Source organism: Cetorhinus maximus, chromosome 18, assembly GCF_964194155.1.
Source record: "Cetorhinus maximus chromosome 18, sCetMax3.hap1.1, whole genome shotgun sequence".
Lineage (NCBI taxonomy): Eukaryota > Metazoa > Chordata > Chondrichthyes > Lamniformes > Cetorhinidae > Cetorhinus > Cetorhinus maximus.
This window is the reverse complement of record NC_135896.1, coordinates 14,985,427-14,998,678: the sequence shown is the minus strand read 5'-3', so window position 1 is coordinate 14,998,678 and position 13,252 is coordinate 14,985,427. Positions and strand designations below refer to the sequence as shown.

Sequence of the window (13,252 nt, the reverse complement as noted above, 5' to 3'; positions counted from 1 at the left end):
ATAAATCTAGTAAGCATTTCAGGAGAAAGTTCACTCAAAAGCGTGAGAATGTAGAATGCACTACGACGAGGAGTCGTTGAGGCAAATAGCATAGCTTCATTTAAGGGGAAGCTAGATAAACACATGATAGAGAAAGGAATAGAAGGATATATTGGTGGAGTGAGATGAAGTAGGATGAAAGGAGACTTTTACAGAGCATAAAGGCAGCATGGATCTGTTGGGCTGAATGGCATGTTCCTGTGCTGTACACTCCATGTAACTTGATGCAAATGCAAAATAACTTCTCTGAAAAAAGTAACCACTCTCCTCTTTTACTACCTAGGTCTCTAGTCTTCTCCCTGCTTTTGAAGGGGTGCATCAGTAGGGATTTTGAGTCCATGGGAATGCCTGAGTACTGGAGTTGATATCCTTTCTCCTTGAAACTTTGACTCAAAAGTCAGAAACCCCTTTGATTCCTGCATGTCCAGGCCCCCTTGGTCTATGCAATGAACCTCAACATGTCTGAGCAGGATATTCACAATTCCAACAGCTGCTACATAGAAGGAGACAAAACACATCAGCTTCCCATGCACCTGAAAAAACATTTCTTTGAGGACTCAGTGTCATCCTATTCCAGCAGGACCATCGTTTCACAGTTTTTGGACAAAGCTACGAAGAAAAATAATTCAACAGATCAAGAGTTTTTCTTTTCGGCAAGGAATATGCACCATTCCACCAATGAACCTTTTCTGGAGGACAGCAGCAACTGCTCCAAAGACAGCATACAGGAACTTGGCTCACCTTTCAGTCAGCACCTCACTGTGAATAACAGTGAAGGGGATCGATTGCTTGACAAACACTTGCAAGCAAAGAGGGCAAGAGTAGAGAACATCATCCGAGGGATGAGCAGTTCTCCAAACACCATCCTCCTCAACAGTGAGCTTGAGAGGGACTGTGGCCAACGGCATGTAAGTTTGGGAGACAAATACAAAGAGAATAAACGGAAGCAGAGACTTCCTCAACAGCAGCAAAAGCAGGAGGAGAATCCAAGGAAAGTTCCCAAATTAACTTCATCCCTAAAGAAGCACAGGCGAGATGAGTGCCATCGATTGAAGCAGCAGCTGCAGGATATGCAGGGAAAACTCCTTGAACTGCAAGAAAAGTTTTTCCAGGTATATGATGCCAGTGAATCAGAACAAGAAGACCAGGAGGACATATCGGACTCTAGCTTCCACTTGGGTGATCGTGACTGCAGTGTAGACAATGGAGAAAATACACCAGAAAGATACCTTTCAGACATGGACCAAGGTCTTTCTATTGACTATGTTCAATCATTTGGCCAAGAGGAAGAACTGACAACAGGCAAGGATGTGAACAAACATCAAAATATAGACAGAAAATTTAACAATCATAATCATTTTTCTTTCTCTCTTGTCAAGGGTGAATATCTCGCAGAGGCCCTTAAATATGAATTAACCAATGCAGTGGCTCACATTGTAGACTCAGCAGTGCAGTTGTTCTCTGTTAAACCTTCAAGTATCTCTTCTCGATCACTTCAAAGCCTGCCAGCCTCTCAGCCCAAGAGTGTTACACCTAATGAGAACACAAACTTAAGGACTGCCAGTCATGAGTTTCGGTGTCCTCAAGATTCAATGATGATGCACAGATATTTTGACAACTCTCAAAACCCTCATACCCTTGATATTCAGGATCAGACAGAAGCAATTCCACTGGTAGTGAGAAAATCATCCCAAAACCAACCTAGCATTGTTAGCCCAGTTATTAAACAAGCTTGCCACATGGCTAATATCAAGCCACCTTTAACATTAGCTCTAGGTTCGCAGGTGCCTCTGACAGAATTGTCTGAGCCTCTATTGAGATATGAAGTGCACAATGACATAGGACATAGCGTCTCAGCTACAGCGAAGGACACTGCATCTTCTGAATCAACACATCTTTCATGGGACACAGTCAAACTGAGGTCAAAGGTTACCTCACATCATACAATAAATCAGCTGTACCCACACTATCGTCAAAATCCAGCAGAGAATATCTGTCTTTCTCGCATCAAGTCTGAATGTGGAGAATTGCATTCCATGGCAGATGTCACTCCATACAAATCAGTTAACATATCCTTTCTAAGTATTTCTTTGTAAATTTTCAGAATATTGCAAAAATCTTTCTGTCGCAAAGTCAGATATAATACATTACTTACAGAGTAAAGCTCCTTCTCAATGTAATTAAATTTAAACCTCAGAAGACCACCTTCTTTTGCACTTGTACAACTCTCAAAACCCTCATACCTTTGATATTCAGGATCAGACAGAGGCAATTGCACTCACTTGATATCAACATAACATAATCCTCAGCTGAGCTGCATAAATAATGAAATACTAGTATTTACGTACCACCTTATCACATTGTTTTTATTTATTCTTTCATGTGATGTTGGCATCACTGGCAAGGCCAGCATATGTTGCCCATCCCTAATTGCCATTGAACTGAATGGCTTGCAAAACCATTGCAAAGGACAATTAAGAGTCAACTACATTGCTGTGGGTCTGGAATCACATGTAGGCCAGACGAAGTAAGGATGGCAGATTTCCTTCCCTAAAGGACATTAGTGAACCACATGGAATCTTACAATAGATGATAGTTTCAAATCACTATTACTGAGACTAGCTTTCAATTCCAGGCTTTATTAATTGAATTTAAACTTCAACAGCTGCCATGGTGTGCCCCAGAGAGTTAGCCTGACATCTGGATTACTAATCCAGTTACATTACCAAAATGCCACTTTCTCCCCCCATTGAAACTTAATATATTGCTTCAAGTACCACATTGAATTTTACATTGCTGCCAGTGGTTTGAAACTGACTCAAAAATAATGGCTTACATTTGTAACCATTTAATACTGTGAATGGTCTCAAAGCTTTTCACAGGTGTGTTACCAGGCAAAAAACATTGACACCAAGGCAAATAAGCAAATATTAGGACAAAGTGGAAAAAGCTTGGTCAAAGATTTAGGTTTTAAGAAAAATCTTAAAGGAGGAGATGGAGATCTAATTGAGATGTATAAAAAAGAGGTGTTCAGATAGAGTCAATAGGCTCTATTCCCCTTACTTCAGGGGTCCATAAATAGGGGTCATAGATTTCGGGTTAGATTAGCCTTGGTTTAGGCTTAGGGGGGATTCAAGGAGAAATAATTTCATCCAAAGGGTGATGGGATCTGGAACTTACTGCTGAAAGGGTGATCGAGGCAGAAACCCTCATAACATTTAAAAAGTACTTGGATATGCACTTGAAGTGCTGTAACCTACAAGATTATGGACCAAGAGCTGGAAAATGGGATTAGGCTGGATGGCTACTTGTCAGCTGCAGAAACAATGGGCTGGATGGTTTGTAAATTTCTATGATCTCTATGATAGTGAGGTAGAGAGCTCAAGAGATTTAGGGAGGGAATTCCAGAGCTCAGGACCCAGACAGCTGAAGGCATAGCCGTCAATGTCATGGCTCCATGTGGCCAGGCAGCCCAGAGTGACCTTCCATCCACTGTGGGGAGACACCTGGATGTTTCTGGGACCAACCTACCACGGCATAGCTGAGAACAATTCAACACAGCAGGTATGAATTGATATCTCAATCCTCCATGAATGGCACAACTCCAAGCCCTTATAGAGGAGACTTTCCACTTTTAATGCTCCTTGCAAATGAAGAAATTGAGTATCTCAGTCCATGACTCTTTATCCATTAAAATAAATGGACAGAAGTTCCTGGGCTGGAAAAATGTAATTTGAGCTTGAAGGAAGATGAAAGGTTTGTGTCAAAATGATCTTCCACAGCTTCCTTTTCCCCTGACATATCGACAACAGTGCCATATTCTGAAATGACTGTGCTGAGGGAATATTTTGGAAAGCTAATGTTTCCTTTGATTACAAATGCAAATTTAATTATGTGGATCATATGAAAACACCTGGCCACATTACTGATGCTTAGATTGTGACAAAAGTGATGCTCATTTGGCTTTTCTATTACCCCTAAGTGTGGAAAAAAAGGTTTGCAAAATACTTGCCATGCATGCAATGACCCTTTACACACAAGTGGGGTGAAAATGATCAAAAAGAACTTGTTGGGGAACTGCAGATTTTCTAATGGGTAATCCCAGTCAAATTTTAGCCTTATACCCACGGGAAATTTAATACAAGAGCTGGTTATATGGTCCATAACAAGTCAGAAATTGGATGATCCACTGCAGTGCAGGCCTGTATTGAGGCTGGTGGCAAGATCATGGCAAATTGGTTTGGTGGCCTCTGTATGATAGTGCCATTTCAGTGAGGGCGCTAGTCACGACCCCAGAGACAGCTTATCAGTCATGGTGGGGCAGGAGAGGGATGGATGGGGGCTTGGGGGTGGAGCAAATTCCACACTGGTGAAATAGAACTCACAGCAAACTCCCATTACATCAAATAGTTAAGACATTTGATGATGCACGCTCCCAATTAAATGAACAATTGTGATCACTTGATGTGCTCCCGGGGAACACGACCATTGGGGTTGAGCAAACATTTCATTCAATAATAGTTTAACACAGTGCTCTTTATAGATACTTCCCATCCACCTTGATCTCCATTTACACCAACATTGCTTCCCACCACAGCCACTGGCATATACCACTCTCCACCCCAAGTGCTGAGGACAGAAAACAAAGGCAATGAAACATTAAGAGATGGGAAAGAGGAGCAACTTGATACAGAAACTCATTAAGTGAATTATATTCTCAAATAAAATTGGACTGTCTTTTGTTTCCTTGCTTGCTTAATATGTAAAGAGGTCTTTTTAATTAAGATGGACTAGGGAATTATAAATGATTGGAGTGCATTGATTTAAATAAGGTTTAGTGATACTTAAGGAAAGCTGAGTACCTATGAGCCTTTCATTACCACTCACTGCTCCCCAGGCCCTTCTGTTGTTCCAGAGAGTTTCTGATGTTAATGCATGCAGTATCCACTACTTCCCAGCTGCAAACATCCTCCTACATGCTTGATCATAGAAAAGTGAATTAAAAACGTACACAGATGCATTTCTCTTCATTTTACAAGGCAAGTGTGCCTTTCAAATTATAATTTCAATTGTAGCCTGCAGGGTTACACCAAGGGCCACAAACTGGTTAGATAGATTGCAACCTGACATGCCCATTTTACATTATTAAAATGAAGTGAGAGCAGCCAGTTTAGTTGCATAGGAAGTGTGACTGCAATGGTCGCAGGTGCACCCAGTAAAATTTACCTGAAAAACTCTGAGGTAAGTTCTAAAGTTTCAATATGCAGTCAAAAGTGAAATAGATGGGTAGTGAGAGGTAGCTGGAGAAACAGGTACAGAAAAATGTAAGAGACTTGATAAAGACAGACACTGTATATGACAAAAAATGCTAAATGGACAAAAGGCATTTGCCTGTCTGTGTATGGCACAAATGCAAACACACACAAGCTCAGAGCATTGCATTTTGAACTGCTGTAGTGTAGAAGCACTCCAATTACCTGTCATTGGAAATCTTCTATTAGAGTTTACTATTGCACTGTTTTAGCAGTGCTTACTGCTTATTGGTATCAAAGCCTTGTGACATCGCCAGTGTGTGAACATTCAAGTATTTCCAATATCGATTTGCAGAAACTAATAAAGTTAACTCACCGCATTAGATCATTTTTTTGGGGGCGGGGGGCATGTGGATGCTGAAACAGCTTGTGCCCAATTGCCTTGTCTGATGTTTATAGTCTCATCTGTACTCCAGACCTTCCTACTGACTCAGAAAACTGCACCAGTTGTCCTTGGAGTAAACAGCAAGCTTTATAATATTATGTAGTAAGTCTGCAGCATCTCTGGATGGGATAGCAATGTAGCCCTGTGTGAATCTAGCTCAGTGTGAAGAAATGAAAGTGCCCTCTCACTGCTGGCAGTAAGTGCAAACCTGCTGGCTATCACCATTTGGAGTGAGGGTTACTTTTTTTTTTAACATATGATCCTAATTTGATGTAACATTTCTTGCATTACCTCATTTCAAAAGTAATTTGGCTGCAAAACGCTCTGAGACATCCTGAGGTTGTGAAAGGCCCAATAAAGTGACCAAAGTGGATGCATTCAAGAAGAATTTGGCTAAACACATGAAGGAGAAAGGAATAGAAATTTATACTGATAGGCTGAGATGAATTGAGGCAGCAGGAGGCTCGTGTGGAGCATAAAAGCCAGCACAAACCAGTTGGGCCAAATGGCTTGTCCGTGTGCTGCATAATATTATGTAGTAAATATAAGTTCTTTCTTAGCCCTAAAAATAAAAACATCCCCAATGGTTGATTATTTTTGTAAAAACTGCCCCAGCTCCGAGTTCTGCCCAACAGATCCATGGCAGGCAATTGGGTTCCATGATTTTCTGTCCATTCATTTTAATGGAAAACTAAGGAATGTGGTGGAATTTTTCCAGCCTGCTTTCCTGGCATGACGAGGCTCATTCTGGGGGAACACCCATTCAGAAAATTGACCCTCATCTTAAACGGGTTCTCGGCCTATCTCACCCGCCACCTTTATAAACCTCACCCCTAGAATTTCCCTGATGTTGACAGCTCTGTGTAAAGGTTCTAAATGAAATGAAACTCCAGTCCTTAGTGCAAAGCAGGCTGTAGTTCGGTACCGGACTCTCTGTTTTGGCACTCACACTCAGGGTCTAAAGGTGACTCCTGAAGGTGCATTGGAGAGTAAAGAAATCTGACAGTTTTCCATTTTCCAACCATTATTGCCTCTCGCCCTTGACGAGTGCAATGAGAAAAAAATTGAGCAAAAATATTCTTTTGAACTGGAGAGAAGGAGAATACAAAACCTGGGTGATCTTGAAGGTTAAGATTCCCAGTCAAAACACCTTTTAAGTTAAACACTGAGCACCATGTCAAAACCCTTCTCCTGTTCCACAAACCTGCTTGTACATATGATTGATATAAATTGGCATCCTCCCATGTGCGAGAGAAGAGAGGAATGCAGCCTCAGAACTTTGATGAGGTCAGATGAGGCAGGCAAGTGGAGTTAGAGCCACATCAGATGGGCCATGATCTTACTGACTGGTGGAGCAGGCTCGAGGGACTGAGTGGCCTACTCCTGCTTCTATTTCTTACATCATATGTTCTGTCAAGCCCCCTCAGAATCTTATATGTTTCAATAAGATCACCTCTTATTCTTCTAAACTCCAACGAATATAGGCCCAACCTACGCAACCTGTTCTCTTAAAACAACACCTTCACCCCAGGAATCAGCCAAGCAAACTTTCTCTGAAGCACCTCCAATACAAGAACAGCAGATCACTCTTTAAATAAGGCAATCGAAACAGTGTGCAATGCTCTAGGTGTGGTCTCACCAACACCCTGTACAGCTGTAGCAAGACTTCCCAAATTTTAAACTCCACCCCCCTTACAATAAAAGTCCATTTGTCTTCCTAATTACTTGCTGTATCTACATGCAAACCTTTTGTGAGTCATGTACAAGGACACTCGGATCCCTCAATACTGTAGCATTCTGCAGTCTCTCCCCATTTAAGTAATATTCTGCTTTTCCATTCTTCCTGCCAAAGTGTACAACCTCACGTTTTCCCACATTACACACCATCTGCAAAGTTTTTGCCCACTCACTTAATCTATCTGCATCCCTTTGCATCTTCCTCACAATTTGCTTTCTCACCTATCTTTGTGTCATCAGCAAATTTGGCTACAATACATTTCGTCTCTTCACCACGGTCATCGATATAGATCATAAATAGTTGAGGTCCCAATGATCGCTGTAGCATTCCACTGGTTGCAGTTTCAGTTGCCAACCTGAAAATGGCCCATTTATCCTGACTCTCTCTTTTCCGTTAGTTAACCAATCTTTTAAACAACTTACCCCCAACACAATGAGGGTATGCTTTATCCATGTCAATTTATTGGTAGCAGGTAAGAGGGGAGCATAGAAGGAAACATGGGTGACAACACCAGGCAGAAACACATCTGCTTCAGAGGATTTTCCTTTCTCAGTTTTCCACTTGCTACAGAGGGCAAGAGTGTTGCAGTTTTCTTTCTGCTTTTATGAGATACTGGGTTCACAACATGGAACCTCGAAGAGCCACATATAGAATGTTTAAAGTGATGTTCCCATCAAAATATGTAGCTCCAGTTGTCCATACTAATAAATCTAGCCAACTAATCAAGAATAGCCCCTTCCAAACGTCCAGACGTGTGACATTTGAACAGGACAAGGCAGCAAATAAAAAAATATAATTTCAAGCAAAACCGAGTTACTTGGTCCAGACTTACATTTCCAAGGGCTACAAATTACTCTTTGGACACTCCTGGCACATTACGAAGGCACATTCAATTTTTTTTATTATCACATTGTTAAGGCAATAAGTTGGATATGAAAACAAATTTTATAACATATTACCTTGACAATGTACCTTAAAAAATCATCGGATGTGTGGCTTATTTAAGAAGCAAAACTGTTCACTACTAAATGTTGCTCCCTAGTTTGGTTGTAATAGGTCAGGATTATATAAAAGGCAGAGTTTCCATTTTGGTGCTCCCAGTACATGCTAAGAATACTGAAATGGAAAATCTCCACTTGGGTGCTTCATCTTTGGGGGTTGATGGAATGAGATCTTTTGCATTAGAGGATAGGAGACATGAAACAACTTAAAGTAGGTAGGGGTCATTTGATGTTTCATAGCAGATTTGACCATTCTGGTGTGTCTTTCCTTAACCAGTCTTCACATTCAAGAGGGACTGACACCCAATCACCTGAAGAAAGCCAAGCTGATGTTCTTCTATACCCGTTACCCCAGCTCAGCCACACTGAAAACATACTTCCCTGATGTTAAGGTAAGCAAAATAAAGTTATAGCTGATTCTCTAGTCAACAGCGATTGTGGAGCACACACAACAAGAGTATGTGTCTTATAGACTTGTGTGACTGTTAAAGTGTTAAGAAACGGGGGACGTGTGTTGTAGAGAAAGGATTTATGTTACGGAAAGGGGACGTGTGGGTGTATGTTAAGGAGAGCACGTACAATGATGCAGCAGATTTCAGCACCAATGTATTCCAGAAATCTCTCTGCTGGAAGAGGGCAGGAAGTTGAAGGGTAAATCTCTACTATTCTCACACTGACAGCTGGCAAAAAGCAAAAGTAATGGGTACAAGCTTTGTGAGAGGAGGTTCCCCCAAGGTCTTGGATAAAGGAGACATATATCTTAAATGAAAAGGGTATATGAGAGACACAGGAAATGGGCAATCCTATGAGAACAACCTTGAACTTCTTCTCTGAATATTAGAAATGTTTTTTCAAGGAAATAACTCCCTACCAACTGTTTGATCTTGGTCTCTTCCTTTTGGCTTCCTGACTATAAGCATGATCCCTCTTTTCCTGCATCACTGACCCCTGAGGTCACTGATAGGTCATGTAGTGAACTCACTTCCCTTCCTCGTTCCTGCAATTCAGCGTGAGAGAATCTTCAAGAACAATGGGGAACTAATCCCGGGTGTCTGACTCAATTCCGTCATGGCTGTTTTACCTCTCTCCTACTTTATATCATGAAGGATAATTCAGTTGCTGTATTTCCAAATAAGAACACTTTACTAAGAGGAGTTTTTGCAGCCTGAAGCACTGCTTTCCCCTTCTCACCATAACTATTGCTACATACAGATACAAGTAATTGTTCAGCCTAGAGACGGTGCTGGCTGAGGGATCTATAACTAAGCTGTTTTAGCATTGTGAATCAGAGCTCTCAGCATAGGAACAGAAGGACACCATTCAGCCCTTTGAGCTTGTTGTGTCATTCAATTAGATCGTGACTGAGCTGTATCCTAACTCCATTAACCTGCTTTGGTTTTATATCCCATTGCAGCTCCAGGTTTCTGTTAAGTTAACGACAGGATGATAAATTCTAACGTAGAATGTGTAGCACGGAAACAGGCCATTCAGCCCAAATGGTCTATGCCAGTCCTTCTGCTCCACACAAGCCTCTTCCCACCCCTCTTCATCTAACCCCATCAGCGTAATCTTCTATCAACAGGATAGCTGAAATTTTCCTTTGGGAATTGCACTGAGTGGTAAAGGGTTGAAGTTTTAAACAGCTTAGTCTTCAGCTGAGAGGAGGACAGGAGCTGACAGCTGAACAGGCAATCAAATCAGAGGGTGATCAGTGACCCGAGCACAAACTCATCCCTTAATCTCCTGAGAGTATCTCCCAGGAAAGACACAGACCTAATCACTCACCCATGAATATGATGTTTTCTCTGAAGTGCATGGCTGTATTAGCACTCTTCAACTATTAGTTAATCCCATGTGAGAGGTCAGCCAGCCAACTTGTTCTCAGGGTGATGGTACCTTTAAAATGGCCGAGAGAAAATACACAAAATCAAAGCCTGGAGACTCTCCCTCTGATTCTTCCCCATTATTTCTGTGTTGAATGGTTCTGACTCTGGTTGTTGCATCCCCAAAACAGCTCAGCCTGAGAAGTAGCAACTAAAGACAGTCAGGGTTGCTCCAAGGCACTAACCACCTTGTTTCAGTTTTAATTTTTCCATATCTTGGGTGAAATTGTTTACTTATCAAGTGAGTGATGCCAATAGGGCTACATACCAGGAGCAGCAGAGCTGAAGATTCCCCCTATTAATCCATATCTGCCCAGAATCAGATTCAAACACTCCCAGTCTGGTAGAACTTAGGGCACTTTTAGTAGTTCAGCGCAGTTCCAGTGCCAGAAGAGCAATGATACTTAGCATAATCTAGGCTGACCCCCCAGAGCCAGTACTGAGGGAGTGCTGTGCTGTCGGGGATGCCACCTTTTGGATAAGACATTAAACTGAGGCATCGACTGTTCTCTCAGTTGGACATAAAAGACTCCATGGCACTATTTCAAAGACAAGCAAGGAAGATCTCCCTGGCCAATATTTATCCCTCAACCAGCGTCATTAAAATAGATTATCTGGTCATTTATCTTATTACTGTTTGTGGGACTTTGTGTGCAATGAACTATGTGTTTTCTACAACAGTGACTACATTTTAAAAAGGAGCTATGTCAATGTAAGTCTTTTTGTTACCACCAGTTTCCTGTAGACCCACTATAGCCCACTACCTGCTCAGAAACCAGCTCCTCAATAATATCACGTGCAGAGATTCTGAATTCGCTACCTGTTACATTTTCCAAACTAAACTTGAAAAGTCATTAGAGGTAACTGGGTGAGATATCTTTTGTTGGTTTAATTGTTTTAAGTACAATTTGACAGTGAGTCAGCCCATGTGTCCATGGTGTAGCGCTTATGAAGGTATTTTGGCTTCACATCACAAGCTTGCTGACTCTCTGAACTGGATTAGCGGGCCACAAAGGAAGCAGTTGCTCCGACGGCAAAATGCAAGACACCAGAGAATTTTTGGTCCACACTGCCAGCAGAGTTACAAAGTTGTGGTTGTTTACTTTGATGAACAGCACATCAATAGTCAATGCAACTCACTTAACATGCAGTCCCTTCAATTCCAGAGTATAGTTTTCTTTTATAGGATCCTATCAAACACCCAGGTACAACATTCCTTAGACGCAGGGTAAACCTGCCTCTACCCAACCTTCAGCTGGGGTGTTCAACTAGGGAAATGGCTGCTACTTCCAGTAATTCGGGTGTTAAACACTAAAGAAGGGCAGGGAATCCTCTTAACTATCACCACCACCACAGATATTAGTTAAGTCATTGAGCGTAATTTTCTGTGCCTGCTGGCATCGGGCATGCTTGGTGGCATGAGCAGACAATATGGCATGAAGGCCAGAAATCGGTTTCACAATGTCGTGAAACTAGTTTGCAATCGTCCGCTTAGCCCGTCGATGGAGGGAAACGTGGCCCGCCATCGGATGTTGGGAACCTCATTCTAATACATCTGCATATCATTATAAGGCCAGCCCGCTGAAATCATCCCCCCTGCCCCCCTGGCTGGATTGTCTGCCCAATCACGCCGACATGTTTCACAACAGCATACATGCAGCATGCACTTGGTGGGCTGCACTTTGAGGGGAACTCGGAGGTAAGTGCACAGTAATGTTGCGCAGCGCTCGCCTGGGTCACCTGGTTGATTCAAGATTGAGGTGCATTGGAGGCGTGAGGGCAAGGGCTGCCCTGGGCACGTTGTACAATCTCCTTGCTAAAGCTAGCCATGGAGCAGTCACTGGCAGAGGCGCTCACAGTCCCTTGGGCCAGCCTCCCCGGTGGTTCAAGCTAACAGTGCAGCCATGCAGTGTGGGTTAGGAGAATGCCTGCACCTGAGCTGAGAGCACAACATGCAGTCCAATGGGCAAGGCTGCCACCAATTGGTTAGTTGGAGTGGGGCGGACGTGGTTGGGGTTTCAGGCAGCCATGCAGCACACTAAACTCTGGCCATCCAAGTGGTGGCCAGGACTCTCCGGGATGTGTTAAGGGGCCTTCACACCTAACCAAGAGAGGTTCTTAGTATATCCAAGCTAACCCACACATCACTCTCTTTCATCCTGCAGGAGGAGTACATCAGGAGCATGGAGCCTGGTGAACTAGCTATTTGCCTCGTGGCATACAGACAGCGGAGAAGAAGCAATGGAGGCACCTCAGGAAGAAGGGGCGGTTGGGGCTCCTGCACACGCTGCTGAAGAACCACAGCGAGCCATCGTTGTTCAGCGCCTAGCTAGACCCAGGGCCTATAGACGTCGCCTTTCATTCCTGTAGATAACCGATAACCAGTGTTGCTGAAGGCTGCGCATGTCTAGGGAACTGGTCACTCACATCTGCCAGCTACTGCAGGATTTGGTGCCACGGGGATGGCATCCACTGCCAGTAGCCATGAAAATGATGGCGGCGCTCAATTTCTATGCCAGTGGCTTCTTTTAGGGCTCCACAGGTGACCTCTGTGGGATATCACAAGCCTCCACCCACAAATGCATCCATGAGGTCCTGGATGCCATCTTTGCGAGGACACACAACTTTGTGCATTCCGCCCAGGACCAGGAGAGCCAGGATGCAAGAGTGATTGGATTTGCCCAGACCTCAGGTTTCCCACAGGTGCAGGGTGCAATCGACAGCACTCACGTGGTGCTCAGCTCTCCGTCGCAGTGAGGGGTCAATTATGTCAACCGCAAGGGCTTCCATTCACTGAATGTGCAGCTGGTGTGTGATCACCACAAACACATCCTGCAGGTCTGCGCATGGTTTCCAGGGAGTGTCCGTGTCTTCTACATTCACAGTTGGTCACA

At 43.1% G+C, this 13,252-nt stretch overlaps 1 protein-coding gene across 1 annotated transcript in view; it reads left to right on the top strand.

Moving 5' to 3' along the window:
- The first annotated feature begins 328 nt into the window (after window positions 1–328).
- Window positions 329–13,252, top strand: part of LOC144693451 (prospero homeobox protein 1-like) — a 37,136-nt gene continuing 24,212 nt past the window's right edge. The window contains exons 1-2 of the mRNA XM_078563322.1: window positions 329–2,108; window positions 8,760–8,867. Of these exons, the coding sequence (XP_078419448.1) occupies window positions 486–2,108; window positions 8,760–8,867 (1,731 nt within the window). The 5' untranslated portion in view covers window positions 329–485. The remainder of the gene's footprint in view (window positions 2,109–8,759; window positions 8,868–13,252) is intronic.